At 36.1% G+C, this 25867-nt stretch overlaps 4 protein-coding genes and 1 long non-coding RNA gene across 8 annotated transcripts; 3 read left to right on the forward strand and 2 right to left on the reverse strand.

The window, feature by feature from the left end:
• Positions 1 to 258: 258 nt before the first annotated feature.
• Positions 259 to 11991, reverse strand: LOC141397461 (uncharacterized). 4 transcript variants are annotated; one of them, XM_073973674.1, is made up of 7 exons: positions 11851 to 11991; positions 6167 to 6773; positions 4473 to 5264; positions 4221 to 4413; positions 4025 to 4163; positions 1370 to 1488; positions 259 to 930 (listed from the first exon to the last, which is right to left on the reverse strand). In XM_073973674.1, exons 2-3 carry the CDS (start codon positions 6395 to 6397, stop codon positions 4800 to 4802), a joined length of 696 nt encoding a protein of 231 aa, XP_073829775.1. In that variant the 5' UTR covers positions 6398 to 6773; positions 11851 to 11991; the 3' UTR covers positions 259 to 930; positions 1370 to 1488; positions 4025 to 4163; positions 4221 to 4413; positions 4473 to 4799. The 4 variants fall into 4 exon arrangements, with proteins under 4 accessions (XP_073829775.1, XP_073829764.1, XP_073829786.1 ...); XM_073973663.1 differs by having other exon boundaries at positions 4473 to 5273; XM_073973685.1 differs by having other exon boundaries at positions 3972 to 4163; positions 4473 to 5273.
• On the forward strand, positions 1330 to 4593 carry LOC141397467 (uncharacterized). The gene is made up of 2 exons (XR_012411409.1): positions 1330 to 2492; positions 2661 to 4593. It is a non-coding gene; the product is annotated as an uncharacterized lncRNA (long non-coding RNA).
• Positions 11992 to 18769: 6778 nt separating the features above from the next.
• Tim9b (Translocase of inner membrane 9b) lies at positions 18770 to 20389 on the forward strand. The gene is made up of 3 exons (XM_073963452.1): positions 18770 to 18909; positions 18980 to 19075; positions 19135 to 20389. The coding sequence occupies exons 1-3, from the start codon at positions 18889 to 18891 to the stop codon at positions 19390 to 19392; spliced, it is 375 nt and encodes a 124-aa protein (XP_073819553.1). The 5' UTR covers positions 18770 to 18888; the 3' UTR covers positions 19393 to 20389.
• Pstk (Phosphoseryl tRNA kinase) lies at positions 19470 to 20389 on the forward strand. The gene has a single exon (XM_073963451.1). It carries the CDS (start codon positions 19470 to 19472, stop codon positions 20346 to 20348), a length of 879 nt encoding a protein of 292 aa, XP_073819552.1. The 3' UTR covers positions 20349 to 20389.
• Positions 20390 to 22294: 1905 nt separating this feature from the next.
• Positions 22295 to 25404, reverse strand: Tsp86D (Tetraspanin 86D). Its single transcript, XM_073973719.1, has 2 exons — positions 24419 to 25404; positions 22295 to 24354 (listed from the first exon to the last, which is right to left on the reverse strand). Exons 1-2 carry the CDS (start codon positions 24981 to 24983, stop codon positions 24029 to 24031), a joined length of 891 nt encoding a protein of 296 aa, XP_073829820.1. The 5' UTR covers positions 24984 to 25404; the 3' UTR covers positions 22295 to 24028.
• Between the last annotated feature and the right edge of the window lie 463 nt (positions 25405 to 25867).

The following is a 25867-nucleotide window of genomic DNA, read 5'->3' on the forward strand; positions in this document are numbered from 1 at the left end:
ATATTCTCGAGAAAATATTCTCAAGAAAATATTCTCAAGAAAATATTATCGAGAAAATATTCTCAAGAAAATATTCTCGAGAAAATATTCTCAAGAAAATATTCTCAAGAAAATATTCTCAAGAAAATATTCTCAAGAAAATATTCTCGAGAAAATATTCTCAAGAAAATATTCTCGAGAAAATATTCTCAATTTCAATAGGAAAGAGAAAAAAGAGAAAACCGATATAAAATTAATAATTAAATAAAATAAAATATATAATATAATAAATAATTTATTTACTTACATTTAATAACGAAAATAAGAAAATAACGAACGAATTAACAGAATCCAATTAGCTTTTCAAGTTCTTTTCTTCTTTTTTTCTTAAATGAAGAAATTAAATGATTCCGAAAAGAATTTTAAATGCCGGTCATATGGTCAGTAACGGCGTTGAGTTTTTCAATGCGGCAAACGTAACGAATACAATCGATTAGTGTTATCGATACTTCTAGTTATGGACAGTGATGCCAGATAAGTTTTCTCGAAAATCGTAAAATTTCGTGCCAAAATAGTTGCTCTGTTCCAGAACCTGCCAGAAGCTACTATTTTTTACTACGATAACATTTTTTCCTTTATGTTATCGGGAAAAATAGTAAAAATTAGTAGATTCTTGCAGTACTGGAACAGATCAAGTATTTCAGATAGGTATTTGGCAGGCATCATGTGGTTTTTGAGTGAGCTCTTGGCAACAAAACTTGCCCACAACCATGAATGGTGAATCTTTGGCCTTCTTGGATAGTTTTCCGCCTTGATCTCCAGGTTCATCAAAATATGATTTGGAACTCATGATGTTGGCAGGTACTTAATGGCTTATTAAACTACTTAAAAAAACTCGGAAAAACTTTTCCGTTCCACTCTCGTAGCCGACGAACAAACTCAAACTGCACTCTAAAAAAGAGAAAATGTTATGTTGTTGTTGTTAAATGAAAGGTGAGAAAATCAAAGAGTGTTGCCACTGCAATGAAATACATAACAGCTGTTTAAAAATAGGATGGCCTTCTTAAGTGTGTCTTTAATTGCAACGTAAGACAAGTGGCAGGAAATGTAAAGCTGAAAACAGATACAACGTTTGATTAAAGTTTTGTGTCGTTTTGGCCGTTTTTACACTGTTGGGCATGATGCCTAAAAATTCAAATTCATTTGAAATATATGCCGACGAACAGATAAACGCTGGACTTTGGTATCGTCGTCGCCCTGTTGTTGTTGTTGTTTTTTTCTCGACGCCCAACGCAAAACTTTAATCAAACGTTGTATCTGTTTTCAGCTTAACTTTTTAACTTTTTACCAATTCGTCATTCTTTCGCAATATAAACAGTGGTAAACACACCTTTAAGAAACGTTTAAGTGAGCCTGCAGGTTCGGTGCTTGACTTAACTTTCACAAACACTTCCTTGAATGTTACTTGGGATGTTCATCCCTCCACAATAGGTGGTAGCCATCATTTTCCTGTAATAATAAAAATCAAAAGTGTGTTAAATAAACCTCAAAAATTTCTGGCAAAAAAGAAACTTTTAAAAAACTTAGAAAACGTGAATATTAACTCATCTTTTGATGACATTCAAAAAACCTTTAAAGAAGAGATTAAAAAATCTACCTTCACAATAAATGATAAAAATATTCCAAAACCCTGGTGGGATTCCGTTGTGGAAAAAAATTACAGACTGATGATTGCGGCACAAAAAATATACGATTTACACAATAACAACGAAAACGCAAAAAAGCTCATTGAAGCCAAAAAGAATTTTAGAAATTCAACAATTTATGCAAAAAGACACTCGTTTAAAAAGAATGTTGAACATTTGAGTAACGCTCCGAATTCTAAAGGTCTATTCAGATTAGTGCGTGGTTGCAAGAACTCCTTATCATCATCAACAAAATCAAAATGGTCTTCGGACAATGACAATGACTTTCTTATGCATCTAAGAAACCAAGTTTCTGATAACACACCAATTCTTTTTAATTTTGAAACCCCTCAAACAAATATGGACTTAACACTTGAAGAATTCTCTAAAGTATTAAAAACCAAAAACAAACCATCTGCTGCTGGTCTCGATGGTATAACATATGAGATGGTGAATCATCTTTCAGAATTTTCAAAGTCATATCTATTAGCAGCCATGAACCTGGCATGGAAGAACTGCGAGATTAAGGATGAATGGAGAAAAATCAAAATTGTCCCCATTCCGAAAAAAGGAAAAGATTTGGACATCATAACCAACTTTAGGCCAATTGCGCTTATTTCTGTTTTTGCTAAAATAATTAATCTCATAATAAAGGATCGCCTTCAAAGCTTTCTAGATCATAACAAGATTTTGCCTGCCAATACATATGCATATAGAAAACATCTTTCTGCCTCAATGTGTATTAATGACATCTTACATACCATAAATTTTCACAAAGAAAATGGAGATAAAGTATTCATGCTTTCTCTAGATGTGGAAAAAGCAGGGGTGCCAAGTTGGTGGTTTTTCCGCTACTTGTGGTGATTTTTGACGTACAAAAACCACTGTTTAAGCATGAATGTCAACAGTTTTAAGGTAAAAATCGCTACAGACCTATGGTGCGTATGTGGCTGTAGCGATTTTTACCTCGGAACAGTTGGCACCCCTGGGAAAAAGCATATGATTGTGTTAAAATAGATTTGCTGCACAAAATTTTAAAAGAACTACACTGTCCCTCAGACCTTACACAGTGGATAATAAACTTTTTAAGACATCGTGTTCTAGTTATGGGTAAAAGCGAACTAGAGATATTCAATGGACTGCCTCAAGGGAGTTGTCTTAGTCCCACTCTTTTCAATATTTATACCCTCGGTCTCCATGGAATCAATGACGAAAACACATATACATTTCAATTTGCGGATGATTTCATCTTGTTATCCACAAATAAAGACTTTGATATGGCCAACTTTAACCTCCAACAAAAATTAAACTCATTTCATCGAACTCTATCTCAACTGAATCTTAAACAAAACATTGAAAAAACAGCAGTAATGTATGTTGCCAAAGGGGCGAGAAAAATGCCCATGATAAGCATACAGGGCAATCTAATCAAATCTGTTACAATGATTAAATTTCTTGGGAGGAACATAAAAAATAGTCTCACACTGAAAGAGCATTATGAAGATGTCATGTCTTCATGCAACAATTCGGTAAATGCGCTTAAGATGATTAATTCATTTCAACAAGGAATTAACCCAAAAACGGCGTTAACTCTATCCAAATCGCTACTCTGTTCCAAAACTGAATACTCAATTTCTTCAATGGCACATATGCCAACATACATAAATCGAAAAGTGACCAGTTTTCAAAATCAAACATTTCGAAGAAGTCTCGGTCTCACACCATCTACTCCTGTACACATAATTTATGCACTAGCCTTAAGCTTGCCGCCAGAACAAAGGTCTCAATACTTGGCGTCTAAAGAACTAATAAAGTTCAAAATATTCCATAAAGACATCTACGACAAAATCACATCAGCACCTTCCAACAAGACCAGCTTAGGCAAAGTCTACACAAAATTCAGAAACATTTTTGGCAATATAAAGACCAATGAGTATGTTGTGCCAGCAAAAAAAAATATCATTTATGTTGGATATCTTCGAATTCTCCAAACACACTCATCCCAAGGAATTATTTCGAGCGGTGCTGCAAGAAAAGTTAAATGAAACCAGATTTATAGGAGCATCTATATGGGCGACTGATGCGTCAGTTATAGCTGATATTACTGGCTGCGCTGTGTGCAACATGTCTTGCAACCAAAACTTTCTTTTCAGAATTAATTCTAAACTCTCATCTTTGATGGGGGAACTCCACTCAATCAACAAAGCTGTTGATATCATAGTTGAAGATGGCTTTGAAAAAGCAGTGATCTTAACTGACAGCAAAAACTCTCTTCTTCTCTTGAGCAATAACACATCGAACAATTACCTGGCTAATGAGATTATCAAAAAAATAAACACTTCCTCCATTTCGTCGATCACCTTTATATGGACTCCTTCCCATATCGGAATACCAGCAAACGAACGCGCAGACCATTTTGCGAAACATGCTGCCACGGTAGGATGTGTAATTCCATCGCAATTAGCAGTTAAAGATGGCTATGCTATCATACACCAGCTTCTATGGGAAGAATGGACCAATTACTATAAAGAACAATCAAGAACAAAGGGCACTTACTTCTATCAATTCTTCAATGAACCTCCAAAACGCCACTGGCACGACAATCTCTCTTTTCCTCTAGCCGATATAAAGCTCATCAATAGACTTTTTGTTGGGCACACTTATGGCAAAACCTACCTCCACAGAGTAAAACTTGCCACCGCGACACTTGTAATACAATTGAAACGGATGACCACGTCATATTCACATGCTGTAAATATAATAATTTAAGAAAGGATTATACACTCTTTAGGACATACAACAACTTACCCAGTTTACTGAAAACTCACTCTTCATCACTATTTAATGAACTGTGCAATTTCATTCATAAGGCGAAAATTAGTTTGTAAACTCGTCATTAAAAAAAAACATAATAATCAAAACAAACAAAGAGGAAAGCAAAAAGGAAAATAGAAAGTAGAAAATCACGATAAACTAATAACATTTCGTAATCAGCTGTAGTTCATGGTTACTTTGGGTAGCTGACCAACACTATTTGTCTGTATAAGGCAACATATTCCAACAAAAAAAAAAAAAACCATGAATGGTGAATCTTTGGCCTTCTTGGATAGTTTTCCGCCTTGATCTCCAGGTTCATCAAAATATGATTTGGGACTCATGATGTTGGCAGGTACTTAATGGCTTATTATTGTCATTGTTGTTGTCATTGTTGTCGTTGTCGTCATTGTTGTTGTCAGTGTTGTTGTTGTTGTCAGTGTTGTCGTTGTCGTCGTTGATGCAGTGTCGTGGCCTTATTGGGGAGAAGCTTGGAGATAGCGAGGAGGATGAGGAGTTTGGAGACGGAGGGGGCACCGGTTGGAAGCCAGCAGGCTTCTTCCTTTTGACCTCCGGGCCCTGTACCAATCTTCCGATCTCCACTAACTTTTCCTCCAATTCCCTTTTTGCTTTTTGCACCTCCATCAGCTTTCTTGCAAAGGCATCTCGCTCCTCCTCTGCCTTCTTTTTAGCCGCTGAAATGGCTAGGAGGTATTGGCCAAGGTCTTTGTATGTCTTCAGCGCCCAAATGGTGTCGATGTTGTCAATCTTGTCAATCTCCATTCTCTCCATTCTCTGCAAAATAAAAAAAACAATACAGTCCAAATCGTTTATAACGTCATATCGCTTATAACGACGAAATCCGAAAGTCCTGAATTTGTAATAAAACAAGTAAAAAAGTGTCAGTCGGCTTTGCCGACAGATTATATACCCTCAGCTAATGTGAAGCCAGAATTTTGTAGCCCTTTTTAGACATGTGAACTTTCCGACAAAAATGTGGATTAGGAATTAACTGCACTAAGAAACAAATGTTGAACAAATGTTGATATCGTCCTAGCATTTCAGTGACATTTTTAAATATTGGGGAGAAGTACCGGAAGTTGTGGACCGGTATTGCCCATGAAACTAAGTTTGGATATAATATGACGAAGACCAAATGTTGGACCAAATCGGTTGATCCGTTCGATAGTTATCGTGCGCTCCAGCCAGCCAGACGGACAGACAGACGGACGGACATTCCATCGACTCCAAATTGTCTGAAACACATTTCGTCCAAACATACTTGGGGTCTAAAACCATTATTTCGATGAGGCACTTTTTGCCCGTATTGGCTGTTTTTTGGCAACTAGGATTTCCAATGGTACAGAAACGTACCCATTAAAAATTATGGATATAGGTCCAGGTTTTGGTATAGCGCCCATATAGCGGTACCGCCCGATTTCAAGTGTTTTTTGTCTTAAATCGGGTGGTACCGCTATATGGGCACCATCATTAAATATCATTTATAATCCTTTTTTTAATGCACTAAAAACTAGGTATATAATTAAAAAATTAAGAAACATTGTTTTATTTATAAATGCACTTAAAAAAAGTAGAAAACTGTTACTTAATTTTTTTAATTATATACTTATTTTAAATAATGTTAGTTTAGTATAAGGAAAAGGAAGGTAAGTATGTATTGTATTTACCGTTGTTGACAATGCCGTCGTTGAAGATCTTGTTGCTGTTGTCGTTGTTGACATTGTTGTTGTTGCCATTGTTGTTGTTGTTGTCATTGTTGTTGTTGTTGTCATTGTTGTTGTTGTCATTGTTGTTGTTGTCAGTGTTGTCGTCATTGTTGTTGTCATTGTCGTTGTTGTTGTTGTCATTGTTGTTGTTGTCGTTGTCGTCATTGTTGTTGTCAGTGCTGTTGTTGTCATTGTTGTCAGTGTTGTCGTTGTCGTCGTTGATGAAGATGATGAAGTGTCGTGGCCTTATTGGGGAGAAGCTTGGAGATAGCGAGGAGGATGAGGAGTTTGGAGACGGAGGGGGCACCGGTTGGAAGCCAGCAGGCTTCTTCCTTTTGACCTCCGGGCCCTGTACCAATCTTCCGATCTCCACTAACTTTTCCTCCAATTCCCTTTTTGCTTTTTGCACCTCCATCAGCTTTCCATCAGCAAAGGCATCTCGCTCCTCCTCTGCCTTCTTTTTAGCCGCTGAAATGGCTAGGAGGTATTGGCCAAGGTCTTTGTAAGTCTTCAGCGCCCAAATGGTGTCGATGTTGTCAATCTTGTCAATCTCCATTCTCTCCATTCTCTGCAAAATAAAAAAAACAATACAGTCCAAATCGTTTATAACGTCATATCGCTTATAACGACGAAATCTGAAAGTCCTGAATTTGTAATAAAACAAGTAAAAAAGTGTCAGTCGGCTTTGCCGACAGATTATATACCCTCAGCTAATGTGAAGCCAGAATTTTGTAGCCCTTTTTAGACATGTGAACTTTCCGACAAAAATGTGGATTAGGAATTAACTGCACTAAGAAACAAATGTTGATATCGTCCTAGCATTTCAGTGACATTTTTAAATATTGGGGAGAAGTACCGGAAGTTGTGGACCGGTATTGCCCATGAAACTAAGTTTGGATATAATATGACGAAGACCAAATGTTGGACCAAATCGGTTGATCCGTTCGATAGTTATCGTGCGCTCCAGCCAGCCAGACGGACAGACAGACGGACGGACATTCCATCGACTCCAAATTGTCCAAACATACTTGGGGTCTAAAACCATTATTTCGATGAGGCACTTTTTGCCCGTATGCATAAATCTCATCATTGAACAAATGTTTAAAAATCCACGTTCATTGTTCTCGAAAAAAATTTTAAAAAATCCTCGCTTCTTGTCCTTGATTTTTTTTAAATTCACGTTTATTGTCCTTCAAAAAATATTTAAAAAGTTCACGTTTATTGTAATCCAAAAAATATTGTCATCGGATAAATATTTAAAAAGTCCAACTTTTATTGTACTCCAAAAAATATTTTAAAAATCCAAGTTTATAGCCTCCAAAATATATTGAAAAAATCGACCTTTATTGTCCTCCAACAACATTTTTAAAAAATCCACGTTTATTGCCCACAAAAAAGCCAATCTAGCTTTGTTCCTTTACTTTTTTAATGGCAAAATTAAAATGTGTCAAAAAAATAACTGTTTGATAGGGATAGTGTCCACTATTTTCATATTGCTAGTATATACAGTTTGCCAAGGAAATGTTTTCAAACTGAGAAAACGAACACTTTCCATGCATTAACAAATAGTTGCGATAAAACCACTTAGTACCAGAGCTCCGAATACTCGCTCGAATTCGCTCGAATTCCACTCGCGAGCGAAAACTCGACTTCGAAACAAAAACTTATCCCACCCCAAAATAAACTTGCCTCACAACCACCAAAAATATTGCAACCAAAAAAAATTACCACCTCCCCCCAAATTTTCACTCGCGAGTGAATCGGAGCTCTGCTTAGTACTGGTAAATGTGGTAAATGTTAAAAAACATGACATTTTATGAATTTTATTCTTAACAAGGATTATTTGCTACCAAATGTATCAACAATATTGCATATTAGGCATGGAATATCCCCACTAGGAGGTTTACTTTAGTGGTTTACTATATGGACCAAGGGGGTACCAGATCATATTACATGTAAACAGGGTCCTATAGGTCTTATACCGGGAATATCTACTAATATCTATCTATGTCCTTTGGTTTACCAAATGGTCTAGGCCACAAATAGATCTTAAAAGTGGTTATTTAACTGACATCGATTTGAGGAATAATAGCAAAACAAAACAAATATAAGTGATGCTTCATGTTTAAAAGTGTAAAATAATAAATAACGTGCTCAATGAAACAAGCACTTTGTTATTTGTTACCACAAGCAAAAACGACGTTACCCACCAGCAATCAGGTTTCAGGTTTCAGACATTTCGGTTGAAAAAAATCCCCAAAAATCGGTAGGCATCGTTTTATGGGGGCTATATGGAAACGTGGATTTTACCGACAATTCTACATACCAAATAATCACCAAATAATGTTGAATAATGCCACTAAAACCTTGAAAATAAGGAGAACCGGAAGGTATCGTTCAATGGAGGCTTGGAGGCTACATAACACTTCTACCGGTAATGTTTTATACCCATAAGTAGCCTTTTCGGTGGAATAATGACTCTAAAGACTCCAAAATATTGAAACTCGTGAAGGTACGTCCACGTGGAACTATGCTTCTCTGCTCAAATGTTTTTTACCCGCAAGGGAGACTAAGTACCAATTATAGCATTTCGTGGGCTCTCGTCCACACTCGTAAACATAAAATGGCATTGACACTTTGAATAATGGTCATTATCTATAAAACAAAGATGCTCCATTTAGATTTTCAAGGGCAACACAAACGCAAACGAAAGCGAAACAACCGTAGCAAGAACAGTCGGTTTTATTTTTTAATGGAGTATAATCTTGAAATACAACTGCATCGGGTGATGTTCATCTTGAAATGCTTTTAAATCGCGAAATCCTCAAAATCACTTGATGCGCATGCGGTTTACCAATACAACGAATTCTTCTCTTTTAATTTGTACACAATTGCCAGGATTTACTTTGGATGTTGCATCGTCTGCAGTTTATGGCATACACTTTTTACGCGCATCCGATTTCACTATAAACCATGTAAAAATACATCGATTCTAAACGATGTAGTATCACTCACTATTTTTGGGATAAAACGGATACTTTGTCAGTTTCTTCATTGAAAATAAAATTAAAGATAACGCCATAAAATCCGCGATATTTTCAAAAACAATTTTCGCACATTTTTCTGGGTTTACAGGGTTTCAGTAGCCGTTTCCGCCGTTCTAGGGTATGGATTTTCAAGATCTATGATTTATATGATTCGGACCGTCAAACAAACTAAATAATCGAAAAGATATTGATATTGTAAATGTAAATGATCATTTGGTCCACTATTACTGCAATATATCGCGAATTAGAATAGTGCAACCTTGACTTCACCCATATATTGTGTATACCATGTTTAAAAATTTACAAAAATTCCATTATGTGAGCTTAGAAATTTTAAATAAGTTCCACTTTCACTAAATCGCACTTTTAAAGACTAGCTTCATACTCTTCATACTCTTGTTATGTTAAATTAATCCAACAATGTATTTTGTTTTAGATAATCCAATTCCCCAAGCCGCTTTAATATGCCTAAGCTTTTCACTGGTAAACATTTCTTTTAGGGAATATAATCCGACTACCACCAAAACTAATATGCCTCTTTGTCTCTAGGACTCCCATAAGCAACCAAGATTTCGTGACCATCCGATCAAAATTACGACCTGTAGCTTGAAAAGTATTGGATTTTTGCACCACACTGTATGGACTGTATGGACTAAAACATTAACTTAGTTTTTCTCGAATCAGGCAAATGGCGTATGGAACACTTAAGCATGACAACGACGATATGAAAATAGAACGACTGACCTTTCCACTGATACAAATTGCAATAATAGGTTTGTGTAGATAACGGGGCTGCTGCCTAATATAAAGTGGGTTTTTTGTAGAGAACCACTTTTTCCTCCCATGCTTCCCATGCTATAATTGTCTCTACCATGACAGAGAAATTCCCAGTTTGTGCATTATTGCGAATTACTTGGATTTTTGTAGTAATTTTAGTAATTTTTTATAAAGAAAATGAACTAACCTACCCACTGTAAAAATCTGTCATTTCTTTGTCTATTCTTTCGTGAAAATACCGGCATTTCACTTTCATTCATACTATTCATACTACTTTTGTTGAACAGTGCGATCGCTTCGCCACGTTTTTTTTTTTTTTTCAAAATGTACTCCGTGTCGCTACCGTTAAAGTTTTTTTTGAAATATTAATTTTGGTGAAGGTGAAGGCACCCACTGACTCCTCCTGGCGTATAGTTTTGGGATTTATACATACAACAATTTACCGCCAAGTCCGAACGGCGTGTCCTAAGACACCACTTGTAGAGAAGTTTTTATGGCAGAAATACTCAGGAAATGTCGTCAAAATTATTAAGTGGTATTTCGCCACCTTTGATCGATTTCCCGGCCAGGTAACTTCAATCGGTGGGAAAATACCCCTCAGTAATGTTGGCGACATTTTCTGAGTATTTCAGCCATGTAAAACTTCTCATAAAACTTCTCGGAATCGGCGATAAACTGTAGGTCCTCATATCAGGAAATATGAATCGGGATGTACTCATTGATATGAGAGAAGTCTCCTTTGTCCCTTATGGGATGTTTGTGGAACAATTATTATATTATTTTTTAAGCTTGATGTGATAAGGAGGCAGAATCCACAAAGTTATTTCTTACTGTTTTTTTTTTTTTTTTGTGGGTTAGTGGCTGGGGTATATCTTGTCAGCACAACTGACTGATACTTTCTTACTTGTTTTGTTAACAAAAAACTCGCGTGTCCACTATCTTTCTGCTTACTGGTAATGCAGAAAATAATTTGTTTACATTACTTTGTAAAGGACTATATTATTTATATTATTACTTACGGATCCGAATGTTTGCTGGAAAATATAATGAAAATTCGTTATATTTTCCATTCTAATGATTTCATATCAGTCCACTAAATTCATATTTCATATTTAGGATTAAAGTTCAAAAGTGTTGCAGAGGAGATACTTAAAGGAATGGACAGACATAGTTTACGGAAGTGGATGTTATTTTGGGACTAATATCCCAGTAAGCATGGATTTGTCCCCGGAAAACATAACATCGCTGTAAACTGGACCACGACGAACAACATCGGTATACATTTTCGAACAGTTTTCAATCCCATTTAGCTGCATATTTTCTTAGTGGGAATAATTTTCCAAAGTAGGTCATGGGTTTAAGAATATTCAGTATTAGAATCAGCTGCCATCTAGTGCCAGACTATAAATGGTGGGTCGCTGACTGAGCTGCGCTGCACTAGAATGGGTTTCTATGGATATATTAGCGTATAACTTGGGACCTTTGTTCATATCATTTTGTAGGGTCTTATCATTTAGGAAACATGGACTTGCCCAAAGGATCCCGAACATACACTTAAAAGATGGACACAATATTTCTAGATCCAAAGTTTGGACCGTTTTTTACCGAAGAAAGAATAAAACTTTGAATTTTTCCACAAGGAAATATTCTCAAGAAAATATTCTCAAGAAAATATTCTCAAGAAAATATTCTCAAGAAAATATTCTCGAGAAAATATTCTCAAGAAAATAGGAATGAGAAAAAAGAGAAAACCGATATAAAATTAATAATTAAATAAAATAAAATATATAATATAATATAATAAATAATTTATTTACTTACATTTAATAACGAAAATAAGAAAATAACGAACGAATTAACAGAATCCAATTAGCTTTTCAAGTTCTTTTCTTCTTTTTTTCTTAAATGAAGAAATTAAATGATTCCGAAAAGAATTTTAAATGCCGGTGAGAAAACCACAAACTGTTGCCACTGCAATGAAATACTTAACTCGCGTGTCCACTATCTTTCTGCTTACTGGTAATGCAGAAAATAATTTGTTTACATTACTTTGTAAAGGACTATATTATTTATATTATTACTTACGGATCCGAATGTTTGCTGGAAAATATAATGAAAATTCGTTATATTTTCCATTCTAACTTTAATCAAACGTTGTATCTGTTTTCAGCTTAACTTTTTACCAAATCTTCGTTCCAGAACTAAAATATTTTTACACATTTTGCACATATTCCACATATTCCCCAAAATGCGCTCCCGTTTATATGAAAATCGTTTACGACTTTTACCACTTTATAAAGTACGGGAACAGGCCAATCATGTTGAAACAAACTTTTGAACATATACAGAAGCTGACTCTGTAAGTCCCGGTCCACACTAGTGTGAATTTCAATAAAAAATTTCATGAAATTAGGCGTTCTTAGCTCGAATTCCCCACTACAGCATATTTATGATTTTAGTCTACTATGGAACTCGATCTAGAGACGCATAATTTCGTGTCAAAATTTCAGTGAAATTACTGTAGTGTGGCCCGAGACTAAAGAAACTTATGCTAATGCTTGGTTTACATTTACGAAATCCACTCGATTTCAACTGTCAATTCCATAGGTCGAACGTCAAATGAAATCTCATCTGAAATCCATTGGATTTCATTTGACGTTTAACCTATGGATTTAACAGTTGAAATCGAGTTGATTTCGTAAATATAAACCAAGCATTAGCCTCCCATTCATTTTTCGCGTTTTTAGTTAATGATCCAAAATATCAAATAAACAGTACAACCTGTTGCATATTCAGTTATGGTAATTCTGACAGAATAAGCAAATATAACCTGACCTACCTTCCAAATTATTGTACCATGGTTGTACCCAAACTTATGAGAGTAAAAAAGTCATTCTCTTATTTTCTACTTTACAAGTTTTTCTGATCTAACATCGTGATTGCTGGCATCCGATTTGCAGATACATTTCAGCTAGAATTTTTACAAAATTGTAATTTTTCCATTCCCGTACTTTTGGAACAAATTTCAATTAATTGGTCTGTTCCTTTACTTTTGAAAGTGGTAAAACCGGCAAAAGTAGCAAAAGTTGTAATCTGCTTCCATATGAATTTTATAGTGTCTGAAGTAAAGGAACGCTTTTCGAGTAAAAAGTTGTAAAACTTGAAGATTCTTGCACGTAAAGGAACAGAGCTAATATCAATATTTGACGAATCGTTCTTTCGCAAGTATTACTATTAAAAAAGTTAGGAATTTAATTTTGCCATGCGAACGAAAATTGTTTGAACTCTTTTTTTAAATTTAAGATAAAACAACAATAAATAAAATCTTAACCCTGCTTTTTGACAGAATAGGCCATAATAAGAAAGAATTTGTATGTCCCGGTCCACACTAGCGTTAATTTCATTAAAAATTTTTATGAAATTAGGCGTTCTTAACTCGAATTCCCCACTACCGCAATTTTATGATTTTACTCTACTATGGAAGTCGATCTAGAGACGCATAATTTCATGCATTTTTTTCAATGAAATCACTCTAGTGTGGACCGGGACTAATCAGCTGTTAGCTGTGGCCTACCTCCAAGTCCCTGTCCACACCAGCGTGAATTTCATTAAAAAAATATGAAATTAGGTGTTCTTAAATCGAATTCCTCACTACAGCAATTTTATGATTTTGCTCTACTATGGAGGTCGATCTAGAGACGCATTTTGATCTACCTTCGGTAATTTTTTGTTGAAAAATATTGCATAGTTTTGTGGCTAATGTCCATCTACGAGACAGTGTCCGCTCTATCTCGAAAACGACTGGACGGATCATCACATGTTTCTATTCGCTTATTAACCCTGCGTTTACAAATGACAGGACAGTTGACTTCATGTATTGATTGTCAAAATCCCACAACTTGCCTGTGTGACGTAGGCGTCCCGACAACTGCAAAAACACTTGTAAAATTTTGAATGAAAATCATCGACATATTTTTGTTTTCCGTTCACATATTTTGTTTTTGTTCATGTTCTTTTGTTTTCAACACATTTTAATTATTATCTCACTTATTTTTACAAAAATGTCAAAAATTTGTCTTCCTTACTGTCTGTGAAAAAATGATGGACAGCTGGGAGACAAACGACAAATGTATGTATGTGTTAGTAAATCAGAGTTGTATTTGAATACAAACTGTCTGGTGTAAACGCCTAGTAATAATATGGTAAAATTGTTCCACAAATATCCCAAAAGCGGCAAGTGAGAGTTGGGGCGGTGTTGTACTCTATAACTCCCAAAAATATTTGATGATTGGTATAGTCCTTCTCGACCTATAGTGAACACCGTTTTTTTTAAACAGCGTTGCGTAGGTGGTCATTTGTCACAAAACTGTTTTGTTTTATTAATTGGTAACTAGGCGTTTACACCAGATAATTTGTCTTCAAATACAACTCTGATTTACTAACACATACTCTCTACTGTCCGGGTGACGTAGGGGATGGAAGATACCAAGGAACGGTCCTGACCGGTTTTAACATGGCAAAGCCCAGGATTTATCTTGGTCCCTCTTTCATCCCAAGTGGACACTGACCTCCCCGTGGTGTCACCTGGGGAACTGCCTTTAACACCCGTTAAAGGTAGTGAGCTAACATGTGCCGCGCGTTCACCCATAAGAACGTTAAAAACTTGGGTTTGGGCGTCGGGTTAGTAACCCTCCCCTAGAAAAAACAGCCTACTATGAAAAAACGAAAGAAAAGAAAAACAAACCCCTCTAAAGTTGTCGAACCCCGCAAACGTTTTAAGGACCATGATCTGCGAATCTGCACCTGGAATGTTCGCACTCTTTATAGAGAAGGTGCAGTCTTCGCATTGGCAGACGTACTTGAAAAGTACAAGACCGATATTACTGCCATACAGGAAATACGATGGATTGGGAAAGGCGTCACAACAACACCTAAAGGTGACGCACTGTATTATAGCTGCCATGACGTAAAGCATGAGTTTGGTTGTGGATTCGTAGTTAGTCGGAGACTAAAACATCTTGTATCCAGCTTCACTCCAGTGAATGAAAGACTTGCTGCTATTCGAATAAAAGCTAAATTCTTCAACATCAGCTTTATTTGCGCTCATGCTCCCACTGAAGAAAAGGACGAACAGACCAAAGATATATTTTACGAGCACTTAGAAGAAACATATGACCGTTGCCCTGCCCATGACATTAAAATCATTCTAGGCGATTTTAATGCCAAAATTGGAAAGGAGAATATCTTTGGCCCAACAGTCGGGAAATTCAGTCTACACAGTGAAACATCTGACAATGGTATGAGACTGATAGACTTTGCAGCTGCAAAAAACATGGTAGTAAGCAGTACCAGATTTAATCATCTCGATATTCATAAGGGCACCTGGCTGTCTCCAGATCAGAAAACAAGAAACCAAATTGATCATGTTGTGATAGATGGAAGACATTCATCGAGCGTGTTGGATGTACGATCGTTCCGAGGCGCAAATATTGATTCGGACCACTACCTTGTTGCAGCAAAGGTACGCACCCGCTTAAACGTAGCAAACAAAGTACGAACAGACACAACACGAAAGTTAGACATCGGTAAGCTGCAATCACAACAGATAGCCACAGCATATTCCACTCAACTAGCCCAATTGCTTAATCAAAGCCCTCCTCATCCCGATAACATATCAGCGCAATGGCAAAGCATTGCCCACTCCATGCAAACAGCCGCAAAATCCATACTTGGATACCAGAGACCTCCACCAAGGAATCCATGGTATGATGAGGAGTGTCGTGCTGCCACCGAAGAGAAAAATGCGGCATATAAGGCTACTTTACAATCCGTAGCAACGCGTAGCGCACGAGAGAGATACAGGGAGAAAAGGAGAGAGGAGAAACGTCTTTTCCGCAGGAAAAAGAGAGAGATGGAAAAGCGGGAGTGTGAAAAAATCGAGATGTACAGGAGCCAGAATGAAGTCCGAAAATTCTACCAAAGAGTCAAGCATCAAACTGATGGCTTTGGTACAGGCACATCCTCCTGTAGAGACCAGCAAGGTAATTTGGTAACTGATACAGATAGTGTACTCAGGATATGGAAAGAACATTTTTCAAATCTGTTGGTATCCAATAGCAGCGAAGACGACGAAGATACCACAGTCCCAATCCCAGAAGATGGTATTGAATGTATACCGCCCAGCCAAGATGAGGTAAAGACAGCAATAAATCGGCTGAAGAATAATAAGGCAGCAGGGGCCGATGGCTTACCAGCCGAGCTGTTCAAAACCGGAGGCGACACGCTGATAAGGTGTATTCATCAGCTAGTTAGCACCATCTGGCAGGAAGAACGAGTACCCGACGATTGGAACCTGAGTATCCTGTGCCCCGTCCACAAGAAGGGAGATAAGACTGTATGCTCTAACTATAGGGGCATAAGTCTACTCCCTATTGCCTACAAGATCGTGTCAGGGATATTGTGCGAACGACTAAAGCCAATGGTCAACGAGATTATTGGACCATACCAATGCGGCTTTAGACCTGGCAAATCCACCATTGACCAGATATTTACCCTGCGGCAAATCCTGGAGAAGACCCAAGAGATGCAGATCGACACCTACCACCTTTTTGTCGATTATAAAGCAGCCTTCGACAGTCCGCTGCGCTCAAAGGTATTCCAAGCCATGTCTGAATTTGGTATTCCCGCAAAGCTCATCCGGCTTTGTAAAATGACTTTAACTGACACGAGGTCCTCAGTTAAAATAGGAAAGAACCTCTCCGAAGAGTTTGGTACCAAAAGAGGTTTCAGACAAGGAGACAGCCTTTCGTGTGACCTCTTCAACATCCTGCTAGAAAAGGTTATACGAGAGGCAAACGTCAAAAGAAGTGGCACAATATACACCAATAGTCACATGTTACTTGCTTATGCTGATGATATAGACATCATGGGTCGATCAGTAAAAGAAGTAACTGATACCTTTATAAAGGTCGAAGGAGAATCTGCTAAAGTGGGTCTGGCGGTAAACGGTGAGAAGACCAAGTTGATGGTGTCGACGCGCAATGCGTCCATTGAGCTCGGACTGACTGTGGAAGTTGGTTCCTATAATATTGAGGAAGTAAAAGACTTCGTCTACCTCGGCACCTCCGTCAACACAACAAACGACATCAGTTGTGAAATAAAAAGAAGAATTGTATTGGCCAACAGATGCTACTTTGGATTAAGTAAGCAGTTTAAAAACAAAGCCACATCTCGTCAAACAAAAATAACGCTCTACAAAACACTGATACTACCCGTGCTGATGTATGGCTCTGAAGCCTGGGTACTTGCGCAAGCAGACATGGCAGTGCTTGGTGTGTTTGAGAGAAAAATTCTTCGAAAGATCTACGGACCAATCTGCGTTGACGGTGAATATCGACGTCGCATGAACCACGAGCTGTATCTGCTATACAACGACATCAATATTGTTAAACGTATCGAGAAGCAGCGATTGCGTTGGCTAGGCCATATCAAAAGAATGAGCGATGATGAACCCGCTAAAAAGGCGTATGAATACATGCCACATGGCGGTGCACGCAGAATTGGCAGGCCAAGGAATAGATGGCGCAAACAAGTGGATGATGAGATGAAAAGGCGCGGTATTCCAGAGTGCAAAGCAACAAATAGAGAGGAATGGAGATCTCTTCTTAGTTCGGCCTATAGAACAAATGTTCTGTAATGGGCCAGCTAAGTAAGTAAGTAAGTACTCTCTACTGTCCTGTCATGTATAAACGTAGGGTAATTGTTTTCTTTGCTTAGACCGTGTTTAGACATTCAAACTGGAAAGAAAATTTTTCTTCTCAATTTCTTTTAAAATTTCCTTGTTTAGACACGGAAATCATGTTTGTGTCAATTTTATAATTTTTCTTATTCTTCTTCACACTCATTTTCTCATTGCGCAGTTCAAAAACAAAGCTAAAGCAAAATTGTAATAAAAAGTAAAAATGGACGTGATTGATAAACAATTAATTATTAAAGGAACCCTTGAATTGCTTTTCATTTTTGATATTTCCACTTATTTTGAATTGTTTTTGCTTAAAAACTAGTTTTTCCTCCAAATTGTTTTTTTTTTCAATTGTCTCCGCTGATGTTTGTTTCTCGACAGAGAAAATAAAATGAAAGAAAATGCAAAAACAAATCTGCAGCCAACTTCAGGTTGTATACGAAGAAAAACGAAACAAAACAGAATTTGCCAGTACAGAGGTGTGTGTACCCCCTCTTATTCCTCTCTACTCCCTCGCCCATAAACTCAATTTTCTTTCCCATCAACTTTTCCTGTGTAAACAGGGACTTAACATTTTATTCTATATCTTATAGTACGTTTAAATGTAATCGGATTTAAGAAACCCACTGGGTTTCAAATGCCAAATCCTTTGAGTATACGTCAAATAAATCCTCATTAAGAAGGTTAAGGCCATGTTTATATTATAGCCTTTTGCCGGGTTAACCTTCTTAATGAGGATTTATTTGACGTATACGCAAAGGAATTGGCATTTGAAACCCAGTGGGTTTGTTAAATCCGGTTATATATAAACGTATTATAACACTACAAAAGGCTATAGTATAAACATGGCCTTATATAGTAATAATTCGAACTGAAATACAATTTATTGTGTTTGCCAATTTTTTGACGATTTGAAATACTGTTTTGCCGATTTGACGATTTTGGCTCCCGAAAATTGTGGATTTTCGACCAAATTTATCTGGCATCACGGCTCACTTTTCATGTAAACAAGAAGAAGAGTAATATAACAGCTGATTTTCAATCATCAGTTCATCAGTGAAAATCTCAAACACTTTTAATATTTAATTTTTCAATAAAAATCTATCAAAAATCTTCTAATGGACCCTAATTTGAGAAATGTGGGTCATATCTGGACATATTGTAACCCAATAAAGTAATAATTAAGTGTTTACTACGTTTTAATTACAGCTCAAAGATTTCCTTACATTATACAACAAAGTCACGGAACTTTGCTTTAATCGATGTGTGGATAATATGAATGAAAGGGATTTGGCAAAGCATGAGGTGAGTAGTCAACTTCTGTCTTAACCATATCAAATTTCAATTATTTCATCCTCCTTTAGGAAACTTGTGTAAATCGCTGTGTTAATAAATTTGCATTGTTCAATCAAAATATGATGAAAGTCTATGTTGAAGTACAATCGGAAATAAATCAGAAACGTTTGCAGGAAGTAGAGGAAGGACAAAAGGTGATACAACAAAATCAGGAACAACAGCAGCAGCAACTAGCACAACAGCAACAGCAGTCACAAGCCAATAAGAGTACAATAGCTGAAGAAGTAACAAATGCATTTAACCCCACACCAAAACTATTAGCATAGAAAATGTATATAAAGTTTTGTTAATAATTTACAAGTAGTTAATAGTTTTTGATATTGTTTAATTAAAGTCTCACATAATGGATGAAATGTGTATTATAGCCTTGATTGGATTGCCAGGTGTGGGCAAAACAAGCTTCAGTAAATTGCTCTTAGAAATTGATTCACTACCCTTTAACATTTGTTATTTTTGCTATGATGATTTTATAAAAACTACAGAGGAAAATTTAGCCCACTACAAAGAACAACGTGAGAGAGCTTTAAATTCCATTGTGTCTCTTATTGAAGCATGGAAGAACTCTGAACTCCTCGGTAAATCATTAATGGAACTGTATTCCTTTTACAAGGATAATAAGCAAAAACGATTACTGTTTTTGTGTGATGATAATCACTATTACGGCAGTATGCGTTATCGTCTTTATCAAATTGCCCGTAAATTTGGTATATCATATGGACAGATATTTTTTAATAGTACTGTGGAATTGTGTCTAGAAAGAAATGCTTTAAGAGATGAAATTCAAAGAATACCCAAAGAAGTTGTTATAAAAATGCATGAGAAATTGGAAATTCCAAATGTGAAAAATAATGCATGGGAATTAAATACTTTTAAATTAGTAACTGAAGATATTAATAAGGAATATGTTTCATTAAATTTGATACCATTCATTATTCAACTATTTGCTAACCCTTTAAAACCGTTAGAATTGCCAGTTAAATGTCCCACAAAACAATCTCAGGTTCATGAATTAGATTTACTGATGAGAAAACATATTGGGGATGTTATTAATAGTGTGGGACCAAATGTAAATAAGAAGGAAATGGCTTTAGTTTTTAATGATATACGCAAAGGCATACTTAATGAGTGTAAAGCTATGGAACATTTTGATGATAAAAAAATTAGCAGATTTGTAAAAATTTTTCAAAGCAAAGTAGAGACGGTGATGTTAGATAAGGCTTAACTATATTAAATACAAATGTTCAATAAATAATGAAAAACAAATCGAAAAATGTGGTATTTAAATAATAGGGTGAGTAGAAGGCTTTATCGGAACGATTTCGCACGAATTAAAGCGACATCTCCTTCCAGCGATCGCCGAGGCCTTAATGACGGAATGGGCCCTACCATCGCAGTTACTTTAACGTTCAGGTTTTGTAATGGAGGAGTTTTCTTTCTCTCGACAGCCTAAGGCATGTGGTATTTTTGGCTAAGCTGATGCCGTAGGTTCTGACAGTATGCACTATAATTGCAAGACCTAGAACAGTAAAGGTACCTTTTACAGCGCTGCTTATGCTTCGACCAATATGTTCGCATATAACTCTGGCTTGGCTTGTGCGGGATACATAAAAATAATATCGAACGTTATACCCAATAAGTAGTGGTCGGAATCAGGACACCATCGACCAATATGTTCAGGGGGAGTCTCATCACGGTGTGATAGTAGATGTAGCGACTGACTCTTTATAGTGGTGATAGGTAAATTCTCTGAACAATGGTCAATCAGATTCTCATGGTTCAGAAAAATACGGTGGTGAGAGATAATGAAGTGGTACGTTAAAGAAGACCATGTTAGGAAAATGGTCCAAGCCTAGATAAATAATTGGTTGCCAGGAAAAATCATTTATCGGTTGTAAGCTGTGACAATCTCTTCTTATCCTCGTAGGAACATTTTCGTCCATCGTGCAAAATGTGGAGCTATACGGGTATGTTCTGAGACACACTTCACGTCTCACTTCACACCTCAAGCGGTTTGTTCACCCCATTTACTCATATTTTTTGCGAATTTCTGTGGGCTAGGATCCATTAGGGTATTTAAAAAGAAGAGTACACACTCTACTCGAAAAAATAAGAGTAAATGGGGTGAACAAAATGCTTGAGGCTTGAAGTGAGAGGTGAAGTGTGTCTCAGAACATACCCGATAATTTGCTCTCTATACCCCTTCTGGTCATTGCCCAGAACGGAATGCCAAAGCTCATGATGAACATTGAAATCTCCTAGCTAGTTTTCAGGAAGAATTGCTAGTGCTTGCTAGAAGAAATTTGTCCAGCAAGAATTTGCAAACTATCAGTGAAAGAACTGTCAAAATGTCTAGCTTCGTTCCAGAACAAAAACGTTTTTACACATTTAACACATTTTTCCCCAAAATGCGTTCCCGTACAGTGTACACCAAAAATGTTCACTTCTCTTTGAACAAAAATGGCGCTGAATGGCCCTCTCTTTAGAAACTTTTTACACGACAAATTTGAGCGAGCAACATGTTTGCCGGCTTCCGATTGGCTGACACGCCGATTTTGACATTTGTTCCGGTTTTTTTGACGTTTCTGTCATTTTTCCGTTCCCTTACATTTTTCCAAAATGTGTGCGTTGAACTCATTTTTGACGGTTCTCTCTTTTGCACATTTTACCATTAAAAAAGTACTGGAACGGAGCTATTAATTTGTGTGGGCTATAAAGGACAGAAATTCGGGACTTTTTGATTTAGTCCTTATAAGCGAAATTACGTTATAAGCGATTTCGACTGTACTCGTAATCCCAAAGGCTGAGGGTATAAAAACGGTAGCATAACCTCGTGGTGCAATGGTATGCACGCCCGCCTTGCACGCAGAAGGTCGGTGGTTCGATTCCCCGGCCAGGCAACACCAAACATTTTTCAACGGTGGCAAAATACCCCTCAGTAATGTTGGCGACATTTCCTGAGTATTTCAGCCTTGAAAAACTTCTCTACAAGTGGTGTCTTAGGACACGCCGTTCGGACTCGGCGATAAACAGTAGGTCCCATATCATTGAGCTAAATATGAATCGGGGTGCACTCATTGATATGAGAGAAGTCTCCCTTGTCCTGTATGGGATGTTGTGGAACAATGTTTTTTTTTTTGTAACCTCGAAATTAGAAAAAATATATAAAACTCGGTTTTTTCATATATTGTTTTTATTTGAAGTACATATAAACTACATTTAAATATTTGTATATATTCTAAATTTATATTTATTTAAAATGCTTTCGCTTTCGCAATTATTTATTTGCTTTATTTCATCTATTAACTAGATTTTTCATTCAATACATGCTAAGAATGAGAGAGAGCAACTACAAAATACAACAAAGTTTTTCATGGTGTTCTTATGTTTTTTATATATTTTACTTATGTAGTTGTTTTTACTTCTTGTTTTCAATCATTTTATGTTTGTAATAAGTTTGAGATATGATAAAAAAAGTCTTGAAGCAAATAAAAACCCACAGATGGGCAAGTGAAAATACAGCTATTTGATGATAATTGAATGGTAATTGTAGGATGTAAAACGGAAATGTATATTGAAGTGTTTGGTAATATAGTGAAGCACCACAGCATTTGGGTAAATAATACTTTTGTTGTCATTTACTGCATCTATGGGTTTCTACTTGCTATCAGTTACTGTACATCTAACGTTTGGTTTTTTTCTTTTTCTTGTCGAAAATGGAGTATATAAGTTTTGAGAGAGTATTCTTGAGTTGTATGTTGGATTTGCTTATTTCACACAGACAATAATTGGTATTTGAATAAAAATATTTTGTTTTGTTAATACTACACATACATATTATTCACTCTTTTGTATCATAGACAACATCATTGGTGTTTTAATATGTCAACAAGAAAAGAGATTCTTCAAATGGCGCGGTCTACATAGATAATAAGAGAATCGTTACTCTGATTTTCAATTAAGATTTACAAAGGCTTCTACTAATTTTGGCCTTTTTTGCAAATCTTTCTGAACTATTAAAAATGGCAATGTTTATGTTTTTTTTTTTGTTTGTTTAGTTAATATATAAAATTTAGACAAAAACAGAAAAAAAAACGTAGTGTATATTATTGCGTTTTGGGTTAAAAATCAAGGGATGTTGTTATTTCAAGGTGGAGAATTCCCCAAAAAGGAACACATTTTCAATTTGTTAAGATAACTCTTCCATTTGAGGGAAGTAAAATGCACTTATATTGTTTTTTTTTTTCTTTGGCAATGTCTAAAAATATATAAAAAATTTTCACGCTTTGAAAAAATGTGCTTTTGTATAAAAATTTGTAAAATAGTCTTTTGTTTGGAATTGTAAATCAATTATTTAATGGGGTGTTTAGCAACCAAAGACTTCCTTTAACATTGTAATATATTAGAAGACATGCTTCAGGCTTTCTTGCTACTAAAGAACACTATCTGGGGAGAATTCATGCCTTCTATGTGAAATTCGCTTTGATACTACAAGTTAAAAGAATTCTAGACTGTCTAAACTTTTTGTACATAAATCAAATATAAAGAAAAACTGATAACTGAAACAAATTCCTAAAAAGATATCTCTTAGAAAAACACAGAAAATAAAAAATTTAAATTATTAGACATACCACAAAGGACCATATGAAAAATAGGAAGAGTTGGTTTGCTGGTCCTTTCTTAACGAAAACAAAAATTCAACTTAATTTCTTATAATGGAGCACTCATTAATATTGCGCAAGAACCATCTTAAATAATAATAGTAATATATATTGGTGTGTAAATAATAGGGGGAGAGAGGCGTAGCTAATAAAAATGTTACGGGTCTTTTCTTAGAATTTTTCTTTGTTGTTTCTAAAACACATCACTTGTTCGCTCACTAGTGTAGTGTTAATACTACGGATTTCACGCTGACCAACGTGACTTTTGCAAATCGATTTGGCCCTCTAAAGTTTTGGCCAAATATATAACAAATAGTTGTATGAGAGCTATACCCAAAGCTATGCCTGCAATGGCATAAAGATTTCTTTCAGCCCATACACGTACAATTTCAATACATCCACTTGTCCAGATGCGTTTGCTGGCAGCGGCTACTGAATGCGCCTGAACTTCATAGCCACACATAATATTCACCAAACCAGAGCTTATGTCGGTGGCATTAATGCAACAGCTATATGGAACACCACATTTCTCCACTGACGGCGAGGAGCAATTGAAGTATTCATTTTTGCCTGCAAAATTACAACAAGAATTATTACAACTATAATTTTTAACATTTAAAACTACTCTACTCACTCCAATCCTGATAGCCCGCATTACTCAGACCACAACACTTAAACTCCTGCTGGGCGAAATCAATAAAATTCTGCAAATCTGGATCATCTCTATACGAGTGTATGATCTTATCTGTAAATGTATCCTCCAAAAAGGAGTTCATATTTTGAGGAAATACAAAACCCATTATTGCAATCGCCATTTCCATAAGGAAAAACAACAGCAGACACATTGAATAGAATTTGAGCAAACAGGTATTTTCCCTTAAAGCACCCAGGCACCCGGCAAAACTGACAACAAATACCACCACACCTGCTATCATTAGCACCAAAGAAATATTCAATATTACATCATAGAAACTTTCCAGACGCACCGAGCCCATCGATTCCCATTTATCTTTAAATGCGTACAGTCCAATGGCAAGAAGAAGGCCACCAAATAGCCAAAAAATAAAATTCAACATGAATATCATGTATTTAACACATGAACTCACATATGTGAAATTCTGAGAAATTCTAGGATGCATGTCGCGTACTTCGATTCCACAATATCCTCCACTGCCTATGTGATGTCTGTAGTTGCTCATCGGTGTATATCTCACGTTAAGCCTTGCACACAACTTGTAATAGATGAACAGATGGTAATGGGTTCTTCTAATTGGATAGTACGCGCCGACCTGTCACTTTCCTTTGTCGACGTCCTCGATCGTTGTGAATATGATACTCTTCTATTGACTAGACAATTCTTTGTTTGCTACGCCTTCTTTTTTGTTTCCCTTTGCAAAGAAGACAAAAAACAGCCTGCACTTGAGATTCAATTTCTTTTCATATCATTTTCGGAGATGTATTACATATTAGATTTTATATTTTTCCAGTTTTTATTATATTTTTGGCAAGTTTTTCTTTGTTTCTTTATATTTTTATCGTTTGTTAAAATTTCTCGGTTGGAGTTTCTTTTTTTGGCCAGTGAGATGTCAAACTATTGTTGACAGATATAGGCAATATGGCAACATTGTCAAGGTAAAAGAGATATGCAATATGGCAACATTGTCAAGATAAAAGTGATGTCAATACGTTGTTACGTTGAATTAATATCCAGCGTTCAGCGATACTTGAAGAGGTTATATTTGTAAAAAATAAGAAATAATAATAAATTTGAATAATAGTACTTTTATATATAATTGGATTTAACAAACCCACTGGGTTTTAAATGTCAATTCCATTGCATATACGTCAAACAAATCCTCATAAGGAAGGTTAACCCGACAAAAACCTATAATATAAACAGGCTATAACTGCATGAAGATATGTAGTTTATTGACAAATTTTCATAAATACATAAGAGAAATGCTCTGTTCGATTGTTCTTCATAATCAGAGATCAATTAGAAGAGAGAGTTAATTGTTTACTTTTTTGTCATTTCGCTGATTCGAATTTGCCTTGGTAGTTCTTAAGGAACAAGACGAATTTA

The sequence above is a fragment of the Musca autumnalis genome, unplaced genomic scaffold, assembly GCF_047663935.1.
Source record: "Musca autumnalis isolate F117 unplaced genomic scaffold, ASM4766393v1 scaffold_1, whole genome shotgun sequence".
Lineage (NCBI taxonomy): Eukaryota > Metazoa > Arthropoda > Insecta > Diptera > Muscidae > Musca > Musca autumnalis.

Excerpts from the sequence above, each read along its gene's own strand:
- LOC141397461 (XM_073973663.1), bottom strand. The coding sequence starts at position 6,397 with ATGACAACAACAGCACTGACAACAACAATGACGACAACGACAACAACA. Across the intron at positions 5,274-6,166 it reads CGACGGCATTGTCAACAACG|AGAATGGAGAGAATGGAGAT; the intron begins GTAAATACAATA and ends TTTATTTTGCAG.
- Tim9b (XM_073963452.1), top strand. The coding sequence starts at position 18,889 with ATGGACCCTAATTTGAGAAAT. Across the intron at positions 18,910-18,979 it reads TGGACCCTAATTTGAGAAAT|CTCAAAGATTTCCTTACATT; the intron begins GTGGGTCATATC and ends TTTTAATTACAG. Across the intron at positions 19,076-19,134 it reads GGGATTTGGCAAAGCATGAG|GAAACTTGTGTAAATCGCTG; the intron begins GTGAGTAGTCAA and ends ATCCTCCTTTAG.
- Pstk (XM_073963451.1), top strand. The coding sequence starts at position 19,470 with ATGGATGAAATGTGTATTATAGCCTTGATTGGATTGCCAGGTGTGGGC.
- Tsp86D (XM_073973719.1), bottom strand. The coding sequence starts at position 24,983 with ATGAGCAACTACAGACATCACATAGGCAGTGGAGGATATTGTGGAATC. Across the intron at positions 24,355-24,418 it reads TGCGGGCTATCAGGATTGGA|GCAAAAATGAATACTTCAAT; the intron begins GTGAGTAGAGTA and ends GTAATTTTGCAG.